The sequence below is a fragment of the Typopeltis vanoorti genome, chromosome 1, assembly GCF_054136105.1.
Source record: "Typopeltis vanoorti isolate ZY-2024b chromosome 1, IOZ_Tvanoo_1.0, whole genome shotgun sequence".
NCBI classification, from domain to species: Eukaryota; Metazoa; Arthropoda; class Arachnida; order Uropygi; family Thelyphonidae; genus Typopeltis; species Typopeltis vanoorti.
In genome coordinates, this window is record NC_143549.1 from 70,315,593 (window position 1) to 70,335,922 (window position 20,330).

The following is a 20,330-nucleotide window of genomic DNA, read 5'->3' on the forward strand; positions in this document are numbered from 1 at the left end:
GAACTCGCAGCCTTTTGGCTGGAGAGTCGGCCAACCAAGCCAGATATGTGGATAAAAATTAAAACAAAGTTTTAATTTTTATTAAACAAATAAATAAAATTATATAATTATGTTACTATTTACTTTTAATAAGATGGATAAGCTTCTTGACCTTGCAGAGTTGCTGGATATCTGGCTCAATATTGGTCAACTTCAGTCAAAGATCGGCGCACACACACACACACACACACACAAAGATGAATTCTGTATTTTGTTTTTATTTGAAGCAGCGATGAAAATCGTTTCTCGCAAAGATAGGGTGTAGAGAACTGCATGACTATTTTTGACTTCTTCAAATAATTCGGGGAATTCACTTCTCACTGAAGGCGAGATCCAGAATCAAGCCAAACGAAACCGATCACGGAATTGCATTTTAAGCCCACTGTCACTTGAAAGTTCAATTAGCTGCCTTTTTTTTTTTTTTTGATAACAAAAGGTCATTCTCGTGACTGCAAGCCTGAAATGGATCGCGAAATCACAGAAATTTCTTATGAAAAGTTATTCGGAAAATGTTTCCAAATTCTGTTTCAGAGTTTTGAGGTGGACACAAACCCTTTCCCAGTGGTTAAATTCTAAACTAATAAGTTTCAGGGCCCTATACAAAATAACCAATTGTATTTACCTTTTGAATCCTATCCAGGGAAGCTCCAAACCTCCCCGTCCCTTTCATCATGTGTTCGTAATCAGGCTACTGTTGATATCGACTTTATATACACATTCAAAACTGTAAATAATTGTTAAATAATAACACAATAATGTAGGCATAATTACTGTAAAGGGAGAAAAGTCACAAAACAGAAAAATGTTCCTACAAACTAACCAATTGTATTTACCTTTGAATGCAATCCACTGGTCGAGTGTCCAGCAAATCTTTCCTATCGTTAAGCATATTAATATATTATCGCATTGCAACTGATGGGAATTCTGTGGATTCGTTACAGACCTTTCTCTTCAGAAACTACACACACAGACTGTCATTACAAACTTGTTTTCTATTATCACTGTCATCCGAGATATTTTTCCGTTTAAAGAAGGTACCAATGTACTTATCCATAATTGAAATACCGTATTTATAACTCTCACCTATAACTCTCACATATAACTCTCACCGCTCATTTTACTTTTTGAAAAAAGAAATTAAAAAGTTTCGCATATACCTTGCAAATGAAAAAAGCTGAAACACGTTCAGAGTAGGGCGATAGTAACTTGCTCCCGCGGTAAACAACATGCCCTACCTAAATAGACACTATATTGCAGAGGCAAGAAAAACAAGTACTTTTATTATGTCAGTGAATAAGGTATAAGCAGTCTGTGTAATATATTTCTCAACAAAGTGCAATTAGAGACAACTGGGATAAAAACGACACTAATTAATAAATCACATGCCCCCTCATACAGAAACTATGCTGTATATATAGACTCAAGCAAAACCATATGTTGCACCGGCAAGCACAGTATCTAACTAAAAACTATTGTTATTAATTAGATTGTGTGAGTTGGCTTGGCAGCAATATATAGTGAATGCTGTTATGGCAATTTCACATATTATTGAAATTCGGTTGAAGAGAGTTAACATTTCAACTCAATTGTCAGCTTGCTTTTCGCATGATTTCCGAAAAACATATAAATACTGGAGTTAACTCACAACACATTTTGTCTAAGTATTACTTAGCATTTCTGAAGATATACTGAGCCTTGGTTGAAGGAGGGAAACTTTCAACAATAAAAATCAATAAACAACAAGCAATTGGTTGAAATGTGGTCATGTGGACAACACATGTTCACTTCAAATCTGGCAAAACAGCAAGGGAAGGTGGAAGTAATAAAACCATATTGTTTTTCACTTCACCCCTCTTTTATTACTCGTCATTCTGCCGCTACAAATTAAAATAGTGGCAGAATGTTCATTCCATGAACATTCTGCCGCTATTTTTTTTTAAGTATTCATTTTATTTTAATAATTTTTACTTACTTCTTCAATTTTAATTTGCTTTGTTTGGATAATTAAAATATATAGATTTATTTGGTTAATTTAAACCTGTGGGTCCACGGACCATAGGTTGAGAAACACTGCTATAAGGTTCTCTCACCTTATGTGACCCCTAATTCATAAGTAGTATAGAAATAGAAGACATGACACAACATACATAAAAAATGAATTTTAATTAGGAAAAGTATTTTGGAAAATTTTCTAGTGTTTAACTTTTTCTTTTTTTTTGGGGGGGGGGGGGGGCATAATTAACTTTAGCTATAATAAACTTCCTAGTTTATTATAGCTAAAGCCAATTGTAAAAAGATGTGAGTTAAAATTACGTGCATGTAAATTACAATCAAAGACAAAACAATGATAAAAAAAACTGAATTTATTTACATTTTATTATAGTATTAAAATATGCTTGTTCTTTGTAATCAAGTGAATCTCCCCAACTTGCACATCCAAACACACAGGGCGAGTTCCATATAAAATCATAACACATTTACTAATTTTGTAGATAAATATAATTACAGATTGGTTTTTAAAACCAGTCCCAAAACTTCTACAGAATGAATATTAAAGGCAAGTGATGACTTACTATTATTCAAAGATCAACATTTATGAAGTGTGGACATTGTAAATATGGGCAGAAGAACAGAAATTATTTCAACAGTTCCGCAATAAGGCACAAAATATTTACAGTTCGGTACTGTAAAAACATATTTACATAAATGAGAAAGTAAAGAATGACTGTGGAAGAACTTCGAACCACAGTGAGAGGGGATTTATGAATTTTCTTTTAAATAACGTTTTTAATATAATGAAGTAAGCAGTACATACATAATACTATATGAAAATTCCTAGCTCTACTTATGGCACAAATTAAGTAATAAATTAAAATCCATAATAAAAGTACAAGCTAGGGTACATGTAAATGATCTGAGGAAACAAATTCACAACTTTAAACAAGAAGGATCAGATGAATATTTTTTACACATAATTTAGTGATTATCTGAAAAATTGATTTTTAGTGAATTATTTCCTTGTCTAATGTTAACACCAAGCAGTATTTACTAATATGTTTTTTGTTTTTGTTTTTTTTTAATAAGTGAATGTCAGTGTTTTTCAGCCTTTAAAATTGCACTATATTAATTCTAGCTGGACCACTATTATTCTTTTCTTGCCTGAGGAACACCACAATTCATGTTTATAAAATATTCTACTCTGATCAAGAAAACTGAACACCCCAAATCAGCCACTTCTTTTAAGAGGATAAAAGAATCAGAGTTAATCACAAACATTTCTGATGTTAAGTTTCTTCCCTCTTTTGATGATATGTATTCCATTTTCTTGATCAGAGTAGAATATTTTATGGACAAGAGGATTGCAGTGTTCCTCAGGCAAGAAAAGCATAGTGGTCCAGCTAGAATTAATAAGGGCAATTATATTATAAGCATGACATTTGAGAACATGATGCTGTTCTCAAAGATCATGCTTATAAATTACAAACTGATTTCTTCTGCCAAATCAAAAAAAGGCTGCTGAAATTTGACTAAGTACAGTTTGCTAAGTTAATTTCTCAAAATTGCACCTGATAATTCAATGTACTGCTCTTTTCTTGTTTTCAATATAGTAAGAATTTTTGTGCATGCATACACACAGAGAAAACAAAATCATATAGTATTCACTTAGGTTAAAATGAATAAAAATCTAAATAAAGGATATATACATCCCAAGTTAAAAAAATATATACACACCAGAACTTGGAAATTTTTTTTTAGGTATACTTCAGTTACGAGGCATGTTTTACATAAACTGTCATAAGAATTTCAAATTTTTATCATATGTATACAGAGGTTTGTTGATATATACTTAAAAGCACAAAGTGCAAAATAATAATAATAATAATAATAGTAGTGGTGAGTGGGTATTATAATTTTCTGCTTTAAAGTATGATTCCATATTTTATTAATTCAGTATTCACAACAAATTTAGTATTTTAAGTTTGTTAATGAACTCATGTTGGAAGTGGACAATGCACTGGGAAAAATGTGATAATAATGCTATTCCTGCAGCTCCAATTAAGCTATAATATAATATATTGTACTTTTAGAAATAAATTTATATATTGCATTTATTCAGAATAACAAAACAATTCATTAAATCCTCACACCGATAGTATATAAAAAAATTTCAGATAACTTTTGCAAAATTAAAAGTACTATATGTTGTGTGATTAATCTGCTAACTCTGAATTGCTTTAACTTCAAGAAATTTTTTGCAATATATCCTTCTTAAGAGAATTCTTTCTCCTTCAATGTCATTTAATATACAGAAATATACATAGATGAAAAGAATATATAAACAGGAATTGGGAATATTTACATATGCTTCCACATTTAAAAGAGGAATTTTCGGCAATTAACTGCTCGACATTTGCAGGGAATGCGTTTCTGAGAACAGAAATCTGTCATAAGTAACTGTGTACTATTTTTTATATTTGAATTTGGTTTTGAAGATATGGACTGAAATCCCAGCGATAAATTATGTGAGGAAGAAGAGGGAAGCTTTGTAGATGTTTCTCCTGTTGAACCTGCAATGAAAAACACAATTTGTGATCAATGAGATTAACAGCAGTGCTTAGAAAAATAGTGTGCAAAATTAAAAGATATTCAAACTGAATTAAATGTCAGCCATATAAAATTAGTTCGACATACTTACTAGGTGGAACTCTACTTTTTATATGTAACAATAAATAAAAGCACAGGAAAAAAAAGCATTAAATATCTATATAATCAACAATTTAAATAAGCTAAGCTCAAATCACTGGTCTTTAATGGAACCACTCCTAAATGTATTGAGTCTTTCAAGGAAATTACAAAAACCATGAGTCCAAAGTTTGCTTTATTTCGGAAGTGTTTCAACTATTAAGCCTGAAATGTATTTATCTAAAGATGAAGATAACACTTTCTTCAGAGTAGGAACAATGAAAAAATTTCTCTGTGAAATTAGCAATTTGATATTAATTCAACAATATTAGATCCAAGATTTAAGCTAGCATTTGAAATCAAATAAAATTGATTATGTTAAAAGCATTCTAATTAATGAAAAATCTAAATCTGATACAAGAGTATCAAGTGATGAAGTCAAAAAAAAAGAAAAAAAAAGGTGAGTCTGTCAGGAAAATCATGATGAAAAGAAAAATCAGTATTTTAACGATATCACTTCTTCTATGGCTATTTTTCCATCAGCTGGTAAGTGGAATCAGTTGCAGAAAAACATTAATAATGAGATGATCATATATATACAGTTAGGTCTCTTTTTATGCAGTAGATATGTTCCACAAAAAAACGCATATAAAAAATCGCACAAAAAAAAAGCCTAACTTATGTTCCATAATTTTCTAAAACCGCATAAAACTGAAGCAATGAATTAAAATAAACATAAAATCACATAAAAAAAAGTTTATGAAATGTCAGGAAAATAAGAATGTCTGAGTTTGGTTTAAAGCTTTATTCATTTAATTTTATTGAAAAGTAACATTTTTTTTTTTTTTTTTTACATTTTGTCATCAGAATTATCATCGCTATTACACAATATTCGGCAATGTTTGCGAACTGGTGCAAAATCATTTTCATCACCAGAAGAGATAGTCAACGCATCAGATCTGTATGGTAAAGGCAATGGTTCTTCACAAACAGAATTAGCTTCACTCTCGTTCTGTGCTGATTTTTTTCTTCTTCTGACAATGTAATCAGTGATTAAACTTTGTGATGATGATTTCACTGATTTTTCATACAGCTCGCGATATCCAGACATACAGTTCTTCAGCTGGCGTTGGAATTTAAAGGTTCGTTTCAGAATTTGTGTCATTAACAAGAAAATGATTTTCCAATTTTTTGCATAGTTCAAGACCTTCTCGAATTATATTTGCAGTGGGGTGACAGGGTTTCTTCCACTTCACTATAGTTTTCTGGATCTTCGATGATATCTAAAGTTAATCGATATCCAATAATATCATCGTCACTTAAGGCATTATCCACAAGCAAATCACCTACATCGTTCTGGCTAAATGTATCAAAACCTTCTCCACTAATTTCATGTGCCAATGTAATGATTTCATCTGATAATGTAGATGTTTGCATGGTTGCACTGTTTGCAATACATCCAGGCCAAGCTACTTTCCAGCAAACATTTAAAATTTGTGGTCTTATTTCAGCAATAGCAGATGCAACATGATTTAAGCAGTCCAAAATAGAAAATTTTTTCCAAAACGTCAGTTCCTCCACATTAATCCTATAAACCTCCATTAAGCTACTAATGTGTTTTATATCCTCCTCCCCCTTCTCTGCTGATCAACCAGCTTCTGTGACCCACACAAATGTTCAATATCTCCACATGTAGCATCACACATCCCTGCAACCATTTTGGTCACACAACACTGGATCCACTCCACCTCATCCATATGCCAATAAACCCAGATTTTCTAGTTTATCCAATATAAATTGAAAAGTGTGCTTAACGTAATATTTTTTTAAAAGTAGCAATTATGCCTTGATCTAATAGCATACTTGCATGTTGTATTGGGTGGAAAAAACACTACCTGCACATTTGGATGTTCTAAATGCGGATGACTTGGTGCATTGTCAACAATTAATAAAACTTTAAAATCGAGAGTTTTTTGCTTCCATGTATGTTTCTGCTTCTGGTACAAAGCAATTATTTAACCATTCAGTAAATACAGCAGTTGTTACCCAGGCCTTTGTATTAGCCATCCAACGTACCGACAGCTGTTTTAGATCTTTGCCTTTTAGAGCACGTAGTCTTAGAAATCGATTTACTAAGAAGGGTTTCAACATTCGATCTCCTGATGCATTGCTACAAAGTAACAACGTCACTCGATCTTTGCTTGCTTTAAACCAACTTGCTTTTCCCCAGACTTTGCGATGTAAGTTCGACTAGGCATTTTCTTCCAAAACAATCCTGTTTCGTCAGCACTGACCACTTGATCGGGACAATATCCACTATCTTCAATAACTGTGGCTAACTTCTCTTGAAAAATTTTGGCTGCTTCTTCATCTACTGCTGCAACCGCGCCTGTAATCTTCACGTTATGAAGTATATTTATTTTTAAAAACTTGGTTTACCATCCTTTCCTAGCCAAAAATTCTTTATCAGCTTGGGAAGCAGAAGCAAACGGCTCTAATTGCTTCATCTGTTCATAAAACTGAAGAGCTTTTTGTTTAATTAAATAACCACTTATAGGAGTTCTTCTTTCAGTTAATTCTTCAATCCATATTATGAGCACTCGTTCCGTGTTTTCTAATAAAGCATCTCGAGTACGATGATAATTTGGCACTTAGTTTTATGCCAAAAAAGACAGATTTTCTTATTGTGACTTCATTCTTTTTAATTGCTCTTATAGTAGATTCGCCTAAATTAAAATGTTTACCAATCACTGTAGACCGTTTTCTTTTGCTAAGCGATCTAAAATTGCAATTTTCATTTCCAATTCTTTGGTGCTTTTTTCTCCATTGGACCAAATTTAATTAATACTTAATGATCATTTATTAATTAATAATAAAAAATCAGCTAAATTAACAATTAATTATTAATGAATACATTACAAAATAACCAAGGTGTTCCATGAAAATTTCAGGATTTGTGAAGTGTTTCTGTCGTAGGAAAAGTTTGGGAAACGCTGGATTACCCTATTGTCGGAATGGATTCTCCTTCTGTTCACATGCGAGAAGTGTCAAAAGGTCTCGTATCTGTGGGCGTGCACCGCATAACTTCAAATGCGCATAAAAAGAGACCCGAGTGTATATATATTTGAATACTGTTAAAACAGAACTGATGATCCATTAGTGTGTGGCAAGAATAGAAAATCATGTTGCCCATTTTGAGTGAAATAAAATTTTTTCAGCACCAGCTATAAGCTTATACAGTGAAAGAGTTTTTTAGTAGCCAGAAATAATTACGAAGAAGTGAGATGTAGACTAATGTCAAAAAAATTGCTTTTCTTATATCACAATTTATTGTCACTTCATTCTGATTATTAAATTCACATTGCTCCCACCCAAGAAAACAAACCTATACCACACTGGTACGCTGGGTGGGCTATGGATTTTTTTTTTTTTTTTTTTTTTTTTTTTTTTTTTTTTTTTTTAATATAGTCCAGAAACCCTAGAGACCAAACATGGGATTTTTTCAAGCCACTTCAGGCCTCCAATAAGTGGGGCAGTGGCCTCACAACGGGCAATGAAATCCACCCATGGTGGAATTTGAACTGGCAACCTGTTGGTTGGAGAGCAGTATGCTAACCACTCAGCCAACCAGACTGGCAAATTCTCTATATAATTTAATATCAAAGTTCTGTTAATATTTTTATTTTGCTGCTTACAAGAAATATTATTATTATTATTACATGACACCTCCAGGGAGTCCAAGGACTCATCGAAGGAGGGCACCTACTCTATAACTCTGTCTCCACCACTGCACAACAAACTGCAACTACCATCATCATCTCCCACAAATATCTTGAGCTTTTTTTTTTTTTTTTTTTTTTTTTTTTTTTTTTTTTTTTTTCATGCCAGCTGAGACATAGGCAGGGTGGGGTTGTTTAACCAGGCATGTTATAAAGTCAAACAAGCCACTGCCAAATGTGTGACACGTGAGAAAAAACACAGCCCAGTATGAACATAGCTTTTCAGGAAATGATAATGTATACTAGAATATTACATACATACATACATCTTCAAGGCCCACCTTTCCTAATTGGGTTATGGGGGCAACAGCTGCAAGAGGAACTTCCAACAGTCACGATCCTCTGCCACCAAGCTCAGGTGTTCTGCTATTCTAGTAGAAATGGTTCTACTAGAATATTAATTATAAAAAAAACTTCAATATCTTCCTATATTTTGTCAATGTTAAATTGCCATCAGGGATCACAAAAAATAATGATATGAGCACACAAGCACTAACACTGAGCAAAAGAGGCTGAATAAAGGCAACAGAAATCAGACCAAGAGTGTGCTATATGGTGCCATCTAATGAGCTAAATTGGTGGCCATTGGACTGATGATCTTAAAATGTATGCTTCCCGAATTTGGAGCAGTCTCATGCACCCAGTACAAACATGTTAAAAAATACCTGAGTATTTTTTTTTTTGTTCGAAACATATTTTGTAAAATTTAAATCAAAATCTTTAAAATTTTGGCACATCACATAAACTTGCTATGAATCCTAAATATCACTTTTATTCAATTCCATCCAGCTAGAGTAGAGTTGTTGCTATACATATATAATTTCAAAATGTTTTGTTTCCATCTGCAAAGTGCCCAGTTCCAACTTCTTTTAAGATTTAAAAGACGTTTGGAAATTTAGTGAAAGAGACAAACAGAAGAATCCATGAAGAACTGAATAAAAGCAATTAGTAATAACTGTAAATAGCTGTTGAAAGAAACTCCCCCCCCCCCCCCCACCCCCCCCCCCCCCCACCCCCCCCCCCCCCCACCCCCCCCCCCCCCCACCCCCCCCCCCCCCCACCCCCCCCCCCCCCCACCCCCCCCCCCCCCCACCCCCCCCCCCCCCCACCCCCCCCCCCCCCCACCCCCCCCCCCCCCCACCCCCCCCCCCCCCCACCCCCCCCCCCCCCCACCCCCCCCCCCCCCCACCCCCCCCCCCCCCCACCCCCCCCCCCCCCCACCCCCCCCCCCCCCCACCCCCCCCCCCCCCCACCCCCCCCCCCCCCCACCCCCCCCCCCCCCCACCCCCCCCCCCCCCCACCCCCCCCCCCCCCCACCCCCCCCCCCCCCCACCCCCCCCCCCCCCCACCCCCCCCCCCCCCCACCCCCCCCCCCCCCCACCCCCCCCCCCCCCCACCCCCCCCCCCCCCCACCCCCCCCCCCCCCCACCCCCCCCCCCCCCCACCCCCCCCCCCCCCCACCCCCCCCCCCCCCCACCCATGTTGGTTGTTTAAGTGTGTTAGGAAGGAAAGGAGTGCATCGGAGCCATATGCCAAATAGTGAACACATCATCAACATAGCGAAGCCAAATGGTTGATTTTTATGGGGCAGAGTTTAAGGCTCTCTCTTCAAAAGTCTCCATATAAAAGTTGCCCAAGGGTGGGGAGAGTGGAGAACCCATGGCTGTCTCCTCTATTTGTTTGTAGAATTTTCCTTGCCAAACAAAATAGCCTGAGTTCATTGTGAACTGAAATAGGGCTGAGATATCGAGAGGAAATTTAGCTTGGATTAGCTCTAAGGATTCTTTGAGTGGGACGTTTGAATAAGCAGGAGACATCAAAACTGACCATTATGTCAGTGTGTTTGAGTGTAAGGTTTTCTATGCTGGCTTTGAAGTGGCTGAGTTTTTTTATGTGTGAAGGTGTGTTGCCAGTATAGTGTGAGAGAGCTTTGGCCAAATGTTTAGCTAGTTTGTATGTGGGGAAATCAAAGCCATCCACCATGGGACGTAATGGCACATTTTCCCTTATATATTTATGGCAGTCCATAAATATGGGGGGGGGGAGAGGTAAGGAGTTAAATGGTTTTAATTTGTTAGTGATTTCCACAGGCCAAGAAGTGACCTTCTTAAGGAGCCTGTCGAGTTTTCTAATTTGTGAGCTGGTGGGATTGTACTCGATAAGGAAGTAAGTAGCACAATCTAACAATAGAGCTTTCAGCTTACCTGTGTAATCCTTTTGGTTAAGCAATACTGTAGCATTCCCTTTATCTGCTTTGGTGATTATTATTTTCTTGTTTTTCTTTAATTCTAGTAGAGATTTAATTTCCTTACTGGGCATGTTGGTGAAGTGGTTTGAAAGGTGTTGTATCCCGCGTTCAATTCGTATCATAATATCTTCAGCAAGTATTCTTCTGGGTGCAATGGCGAAGTTGTGGCCACGTGTGAGGGCATCGAGTGCTTCAGGTTTCACACTAAATGACGAAAGGTTGACTACCGTTTCGGTAGGAAGTTGTGGTTTCGAGATCGAGTTCTTTTTTAAATTATATGCCAAATTTATTAAAGCAGTTATTCAATTTGATTAAGAACTGTGACACCTGGATTTCTTTAAGAGTATAATATCAACAGCATAAAGTAAAGAGCCTAGCTTAATCCCTTTATCATTGTTTATGACACTTTCTTTCATAATCAGATCCATATGGACGGTGAATAACAGTGTAGATAATGTATACCTTCCTGCCTTGCATCCAATTTTACATCCAACTGTCTTCCTGTGCTTATTATATGACTCCAAGGAATCAACGAGGAAGGGCACTCTACAACTCTTCATCTCCACCCCTTAATCCACCAACTACTTGGAATGCCACTACCATGATCATCATCAACACACAATGCCATCTACTTCCACTACTGAGTTTCCAGGAGAAAAAGCCCTGCCATCTGATACAACAAAGCATGGCTTGTGTATTGCTCTGTATGATATCCCATTTACATCAGTATAACTGTAGTATTATGAACAGCATTTCTCTTGGCATTCTGTCATCATATGCCTTTTCCAAATTGACAAAACAATACAGATTCTTGTTATATTCCCATGATTTCTCAACTACTGATTTGTCTTAAAAGTGAAAACTGATCTTGACAACCACTGTTTGGCCTAAACCCACTTTCACTCTTTTCCAAGTTTCTTTGTAAAATTTTTCTAATCCTCTTCTCAAGTATGCTTTCATAAATCTTACTTGGAATGCTCGAAAGGGAAATTACTATGTAATTTTCAGTTTTACTTCCCATTTTATAGATGGGTACTGTGAGAGTTCCACTTCAATCATCTGAAATTAGACCCTCTAACAAGGCTTCTGAATTATACCCCAATTTATATCTTGTTATTTAAGCATTTCTGTTCAAGTATCATCTACTTCAGTTATCTTTCTACATTTAAGGTTTTTTGATGGTTTTTTTTTTTACCTCTAGGTATTCATATGTATTTCTTGTGTTCCTCTTGAATATTTTCTACCATCATTCTGTCACTTCTTATTTAATTTAGCAATCACTCAAAGTAATTATTCCAGACATGTAGAATATCTTTATCTGAAAGTTTTTATGTAACCTTTATCATCTCTGATTCCTTTCATTGTGGTTTTTTAAATTTCAAATAGCTTCCAGAACATTTTGACACTTTCCTGACATTTACCTCCTATATTCTTACCAAAGTCTTCCTATGACTTTCCACATTAACCATTATTGACAAAACACTTATCATACCTCTCCTTAAACTCATTCACTGACAAAGCACTCACAACCACCTCAGGCAATTTCATTCCACTCATTTATACATACATACATACATCTTCAAGGCCCACTCTTCCTAATTGGGTTGTGGGGGCAACAGCTGCAAGAGGAACTTCCAATGGTCACGATCCTCCGCCACCAAGCTCAGGTGTTCTGGTGGAATTCCCAAACGTGTCCACCCAAGGTTTTGGATATAATCTATCCAGCGAGTCCTTGGCCTTCCACGTGGCCTCCCACCCTCTGGCTTGGCAAAGAGGGCCTGCTGAGGGAGCCTCCCTTGTGGCATCTGACCAGGTGCCCGTACCAGCGTAACTGTGATCTCTCAATATGGAGAAGCAGTGGTTGAGTATTGAGGGTTTCCCGAATTGCAGAGCTTCTGACTCTGTTCTTCTCCACCTGTCTGTTGAGTTTTGTCAGCCCCGCAACCCCTCGAAGGAACCTCATTTCAGCCGCTTGGATTTGTGTCCACATTCTTTCGGTCATTACCCAACTCTCATGACCATAGGTGAGGATGGGAACATAGACCATATTGAAGACAGCCAGCTTTGCCTTCTGGCTTAACTCCCGCTTCAATACTACCGAATGGCCAAGCTCCCGCAATATTGAGCTTGCTAAGCCAATTCGAGTATCTAGCTCTACGCCCCATTTTCCATCATTCATGAATACGGACCCAAGGTATTTAAACTTCTCCACCTGTCTCATTGGGACTCCACTTACATTTAGAGTGCACTGGGATGGTTGTCTTGAGACCACAAATGTTTCAGTTTTGGCCACACTAATCTTCATTCCAGCATCTGCACAAACAGCTACAAACTTATCCAGGGTCTGCTGGAGGTCATCTGTGGAAGAGCTAAGCAGAACTAGGTCATCTGCAAAAAGCAGACGTCCAATGCTACATTTTCCAATACTGACATACTCACTGCCTCGGCTGTGCCTATCAATCCAGTCCATAAATATTATGAAAAGGAGGGGTGACAGAACACACTCTTGGCAGAGGCCAACAGAGACTGTGAAAGGTTCAGACTTTGTGCTGTTTACCCTGACACAAAACCTGGGCATTCATACAGGGACTTGATGGCAGCTAATAGTTGACCATCCACTCCATACTCCTGTTCTACTTGCCAAAGCTTATCCCGAGGAACCAGGTCATATGCCTTCTCCAAGTCCACAAAACATGTGTAGACATTCTTGGCATATTCCCAAGATTTCTCAAAGACTTGCCTTAAAGTGAGGATTTGGTCAGTTGTGCTTCTACCAGGACAAAAGCCACATTGTTCTTCCTGGAACTTTGACTCAACTATGCTCCTGCACCGTCTTTCCAAGCACTTAGCATACACTTTCCCAGGCAGGCCGAGCAGAGAGATGCCACGATAGTTACTGCAATCCTTCTGGTCTCCCTTCTTAAAGACTGGTATTATTACGCCTGTCTGCCATTGCTTTGGTGCTCGCCCAGATATCCAAGCAGCCTGCCACACTCGAGTCAGCCAGAGAACACCATCTCGATTTAAGGCTTTTAGCATTTTGGGCCGAATTTCATCATCGCAAGCAGCTTTGGCTGATTTTAGGGATTTTATTGCTAAATGGACCTCTTCTGCTGTGAGACTAGTCATTGCCCCGATCTGCACCTCTTGGATGTCCACAACTGCTGGGCCACCCGGGTTAAGAAGGCTCTCAAAGTATTCCCTCCATCTGTGGAGGATATCCTTCTTGGTTGTTAAAAGTGCACCATCAGAGGCCTTAATTGCCCTAGCTGTGCACGATTTCCTCCCTCGAAGATAGGGGATGGTCTGCCAGAATACTTTGTTGCATTTGCATAGGATGAGTCTAATCTTTCTCCAAATGATTCCCAAACCTTCTGCTTTGCTGTCTTTACTGCCTTAGCAGCAGCTTTTCGTGCCTCAGCATACCGCAAACGCATCTCAGGTGACCTGACTCTAAGCCATGTTAGGTAGGACTCCTTTTTTGCCCAGACAGTTTTTCGGACTTCTTGGTTCCACCAAGGTGTCCTTTTCTCACTGCCTGTTGCCACGCCGAGCCGCTTTCTGCCACACCATGAGAGTGCAGAGGCAGTGACAGCTGTTCTGAACAGCTTCCATTCCTCCTCAACATCTGCAGTATGCTTGGGAATCTCTTTGAACCTGGAGGAAATGTGATCTGCAAAATTCTTCCTCACAGCCTCATTTTCCAATATCTCCCATTTCACGCGGTATAGCTGCTTAGGCCTACCAGCATTGATGGTAGCATCTGGTTTCTGAAGCCATAGAGTGCACACAACAAGGTGGTGGTCAGTTGACAGTTCTGCCCCTCTTCTCACACGAACGTCAAACACTGAGGAAAATAGGTCTGCTGAGACTATAAAGAAGTCAATCAGAGACCTTTGTTCTAGCGTATCTCTGTACCAGGTATACTTATGGACTTCTTGGTGCTGGAAGAAGGTATGGACAAGCTGTTAGTACAGCAGAAGTCCAATAATTTCAACCCATTCGCATTAAGGTCAGGGGCACCGTTCCTCCCAACCACACCCCTCCATGTCTGGTCATCTGTTCCAGCATGTGCACTGAAGTCACCCATTAGCAGGACTGATTCCATGTCTGCCACCCTGTCAAAAGCAGCATCTACTTCCTCTAGGAAGGCAGAGTATTCTGACTCCAGATTAGGTGCATAGGCTTGCACCACAGCCAAATCATGGTTTTTCATTTGAAGCCTTAACACACATACCTGTCCCCCCAATGGGATCCACTCAGCAACACAGTCTGACAACTGGGGGCTTTTGAGTATCCCCACACCTGCCTGAGCAGACATTGTCAGGCTCACACCAGAGTAGTAGAGCTTCCATCCCTTATCCAGGTCGACAGTTCCAGACCCTCTCCTCTTGGTTGAAGAAAGCCCGACTAAGTCTAGCCGGTAGCGCTTGGTTTCCTCAACCAGTTCCAACTCCTTCCTTGTCAGAGAGAAGATGTTCCAGTTACCTAAAGCTATAGTCTGGTGCCGTTATCGTTGACATTTCCGTCCTTTTGCAGAACCATTTCTTTGCGCTGCCCCTAAACACCTCCCCAAACGGGTAGCGGGCCCATTGATGAAGTTTCCTCTAGCAGAGTGCTGAGGAGTGGTGTCTAAGGGAGACTGTAACATATTTTTCGAACGGGTCCCTCTGCCTAAAACCTGAACGCGTCCCTTGGTAACCAGCGCGACGGACGATGCGGTATGAACATTTTTTGATGGCCTGATCATGTTACAGTGTTTGATAATGTCCTGTTAGCACAAGACGAAATGACATAGAAAAATAGGAAAGATTCCCCTCAAATACTCTAAAACTCGAATATTCCACTCATTTACCACACAATTTTCAGGGATCGCCCTTGTTTTCTCATGTTCAATCATGTACTGAAATATTCCTTCAGCATCTACTCTACAACCCCCCTTTAGTATATTGTATGTTTTCATCACATTTAAATCCACTCCACCACTTCCACAGATCTGTGCAGCATAGCCCCATATCCTGTATAAAAACCTTATAAAGAGGAATAACTCCCTCAAGCATGTATGTCTGTATTTCTAAACATCCAAATGAAATTAGATATTTTGCCCACTGTTGCAAACCTCTGAACCTTCATCATTACCATTAGTCCTAAATTCCTAACCTCATTAATTCTTTGCAATCCAGTTTAGCTAATGCAATACATATTTCTTTTTTTATAAATTCTGAAGTGCACCAGCTTATGCTTTGACACACTGAACTGGTAATCATTATCCAAACTACCGGTGTATTTATATCATCCTGCAGGATCTTGGGCTCAAGGGCTCACTTTAGTGAGTACGGGCATGGCAAACCCGAGGTACCTGATGCTGGACCATGCCTTACTTCATGTAATATACATCTGTTATATTATCTGTAGACTGGTCCCTCCCCCTTTTTTTCTTTCCTTCTTTCTTTTCTTCTTGCTACCTTCCCCCCAATGCTATTAGAGTATCCGAGGGCTAGGGGTGAATCTTTCCTATTTTACTATTTCATCTTATGTGGAAAGGGCCTCTGCAACCCTACCACTTTCTTCTTGCAGTGACTTCACTCCAAAATGCTAATATGGTTGCGCCTTATAACACGTCTCATGCTGCATCGGTCGTAGCGCACAATAATCAGAGCCGCGTTCAGGTCTTAGGCAGAAGGTCCTGTTCGAAAAGTATATTACAGTCTCCATCAAAAAGTCAGTGATATTGTGAATGAGCAACACAGAAGGTATAAGATTAATCTTAGAAGGGAATTTTACATAGGCACATGGAATGTTCTGGATCAACAGAGACCAGATGGAATAAAGAAGGTCCCTTCAAAAGACAGGATGATAAACTAGTTATTTACTCAGGTGGTGACTCAAAACATCATGGGGTAGCTGTGATACTGATGACAGCTCAGGCAAGAAGCCTTCTTTGTTATAACCCCCATCAATGACAGTATCATTGATGGGGGTTATAACCAATTGATACTTACCAATGTATCAATCGTGGTAATTCATGCACGGATAGGCCTGAAGAAGAGAGTGGGGAATTCTATGAAAACTTACAAACTGTTTGGGACTGCCTACCAAAAAGAGACATACTTTACATCTTAGGGGACTTTAATGCAAAAGTGGGAAAGAGTATGAGAGTTAGGGCAGAGTGTGATATGTTTGGTCTTGGTGAACATAACACCCATGGTGAAAGACTGTTGGAATTTTCCCGTGCTAATAGATTAGTTATTACCAATACCTGCTTCCAGAAACCCCCACGACGGACCTATACTTGGATATCTAACATTGATAGGTCAGGGCACCAAATTGAAATGCTCGTCTCCACTGCTCTCCAGCAGTGGAAACGAGCATTTCTAATGTGCATACTTCTTCTGGAGCAGATTGTGGTACAGACCATCAACTAGTAAGAGCCAAAGTAAGACTAAGACTCCGAAAACTTCCAGGTCAGGCACATCCCACTAGATTGGATGTTAGAGTAATTCCTAGTGGATTCTCAGAAGAAACATCAACTCGGTCGGATGATTTTTTGGAGACCAATGAGGATAACTCACCAGAAATGCTTTGAGAAGGAGTCAAGGTAACGATACAGGATACAGCCAAGAAGTATCTCGGCCCAATAAGAAGACCAAGAGACCCATGGATATCAGATTCAAGATGGGAACTAATTAAAGGAAGGCGGTTGGAAAAACAAAAAGACACAGGGACTGAAGAATATAAGAGATTACATAAAGAGGTCAGAAGAGCCATCAAGCAGAAAAAGGAAAAGTTCTATACTAATAAATGTGAACAGATAGAGTTCCAATGAGGAGACAAAATTATAAAAGGATGTTTTATTTAGTTTGTGGCTTAAAGCACAAGATTAAGCCCAAATCGAATGTCATCAAAGACAGGAATGGAGCATTACTAACAGAAGAGATGGAATTCAAAAACAAATGGAAAGAATACCGTGATGAACGATAAAGAAAATGTGGAGCCCTCTCACCAGGAAAATTTTGATTTGGAACCTCCTCCACTTAGGCATGAAGTTGAAAGTGCAGTTAAACAGCTTAACAGCAATAAGGCTTCAGGTTTAGATGGAATCCCAGCAGAGTTAAGGCCAGAGGGGATGGAAGGATAAGAGTGTTTCATAGATTGATTACAATATGGGAGACAGGATCATGGCCTAGAAACTGGAAGAAGTCGGTTTTCATACCACTACATAAGAGAGGTGATATGAAGGCATGCAAGAACTATAAGTTTAATATCTCATGCAAGCAAAATTTTATTGCAGGTTTTAGGAATGGTAAGGGTACCAGAGATCAGATCCTTTGCCTTAGAGAGATCATAGAAAAATATAAAGAATTTGGATGCCCTATGGTTATGTGCTTCTTAGACTACTCCAAAGTTTGACTGTGTTCAGCATGTGAAACTGTAGGAAGTAATGAAAAGAATGAGTTTTCCTCAACACACTATCAGGTTGATAGCCAACTTATACAGGGAGCAAGAGGCCATGGTAAGAACAGGTGTTGGGTTGAATGATTGGCTTCAAGTTGGAAAAGGAGTTATGCAAGGATGTTTACTATTTCCTCACTTGTTTAGTATATATGCAGAGGACATTATGAGTGAAGCATTGGATAAGCTCAAGACAGGAATTAGGATAGGAGGTAGATTGATCAGTAATCTGAGGTATGCTGATGATACAGTACTCCTTTGTAATGACATGGAAGAATTAGGACTAATTCTTGACAAAGTTAACAAGATCAGTAATAACAGAGAACTTCAACTCAATCCTAGCAAGACAAATATTATGGTTCTCAAAGGAAATACAAACAGGGAAGCTCTTGAGAAACATTTGTACCTTAATGGAGAAAGAATTGAGGAAGTCAGCAGGTTTGAGTACTTGGGATCCATTATTAATGTAAATTGCTGTTCAGAAGATGTCAGGCTAAAACAACAGTCAGAAACTTGTCTAAAATGTGGAAGTATGGATCTATCTCCATGGAAACAAAGTTGAGGATTTTGAATGCAGTTGTTTTTCCAACAGCTTCATCCAAAAGCAGCGGTGTTACAGAAGGCTGTTCAGGATATCATATACGGAAAGGCATACAAATTAATGGGTGTTAGAAAAGTTCAGTAGAACTTTAAGGCGCCTTAGGAATATTGAGAGAAAAAAGTTAAATTGTTTTGGACGCATTGAAAGGATGGAAGAGGGACTTCTCAGAACTGTAATAGAAGGTAAAGTTCCTGGAAAAAGAGGAAGTGGGTAGACCATCAATAATATGGATGGATGGCGTGTGTGGAGTGACTAATCTTCAGAGAGTTGAGGCCTCCAGAAAAGCAAACAACAGGACTACATGGCAAGATCTGATGTGGCACATCACCGAGCATCGGAATGACTATACAGCATCTGTGGATGCCCAGTGAACACAGAGAGTGCAGGATCTTTACATCACTTTTTAACTATTGCTCTTCCCATATTACCAGTGTCATTCTTGATGTACTAAACAAAACAACAGTGGCCCAAATACAGAGCCCTGTGGCACACCATTGGTAATGCTTTGATTCAACTCTCTCTCTCTCTCTCTGATATGTATCCATTGTCTACCCTCTTTTCCAGATTTATGTCTCTTTGCTCCACTGATGCTTTTACAGAGCTCAACAATATTGTGCTATAGCTCTTATCTAAAATCAACTGTCAATTTATTGTAGAAAGTGAGTAAATTATGAAGACAACTATCCCCTTCATAAAGACACGCTGTCACTGAATATCGTATACCTCTCCACATATTAGAATTCTGCAACCAATTTTTCCAATACCTTAAATCATATCTTCAACTATCACTCTGAGATATTAACTAGTCTATAATTTGCTATCTGTCTGAGACAGCAGTGCTCAGAAAATCTTAGTATCTCCTATAATGCAAAGCACATCTCCTTGCAGACATGTATAATGCTATGCATTAAGGGAAGGGCCACTACCCAGAGCAGTTTTGACCTTTATTGTGGTCTCGTCAGTGGGAGCCAGACCCAGAGGTGGTGATACTAAAGCAGAAGCAATGGAGAAGTCATATTATGGACACTGCAATACAAAGGATGATAATTTATCTAATCTCATGGCTGTATTCAAAATGAGATTACTTAATATCCTAAACATCTCTAGTTCATTTAGCTATATTCTAATATTAATACCTGTTGACTCATTTACTGCATTATCTCCAGCTAATCACCTTCCTTCTTCTTCTTCTATGGAATCTTTATATGGATATTTTCAATTGAAAGTAGGTTAGCCAATCTCATACAGAAGTGGCAGGATTTTTTTTTTTCTCTACAAAACTTGAGTTTGTTTCTTACACAAAACATGGAAACCAGCCAGAAGAACACTACTATCCTCTATACTACCCTCATATACTCATTTCATATCAATGAGCATTTAGATGACAATGTATGTCATCTAAATTTCCTTCTGTTCTACTTGGCCTACAGCAGCAACCAATTATGCATTTTGTCTTATTGACTTCTATTTTGTACCAAATAACTTCAAACAGATTGCCTCCTTTGATGGTTTGCAATTCTTTTGTTAC

At 38.5% G+C, this 20,330-nt stretch overlaps 1 protein-coding gene across 1 annotated transcript in view; it reads right to left on the bottom strand.

The window, feature by feature from the left end:
* Positions 1–2,384: 2,384 nt before the first annotated feature.
* The window catches only part of Su(var)3-9 (Suppressor of variegation 3-9), a 230,416-nt gene continuing 212,470 nt past the window's right edge, over positions 2,385–20,330 (bottom strand). The window contains exon 12 of the mRNA XM_090391165.1: positions 2,385–4,607. Within this exon, the coding sequence (XP_090247291.1) occupies positions 4,414–4,607 (194 nt within the window). The 3' untranslated portion in view covers positions 2,385–4,413. The remainder of the gene's footprint in view (positions 4,608–20,330) is intronic.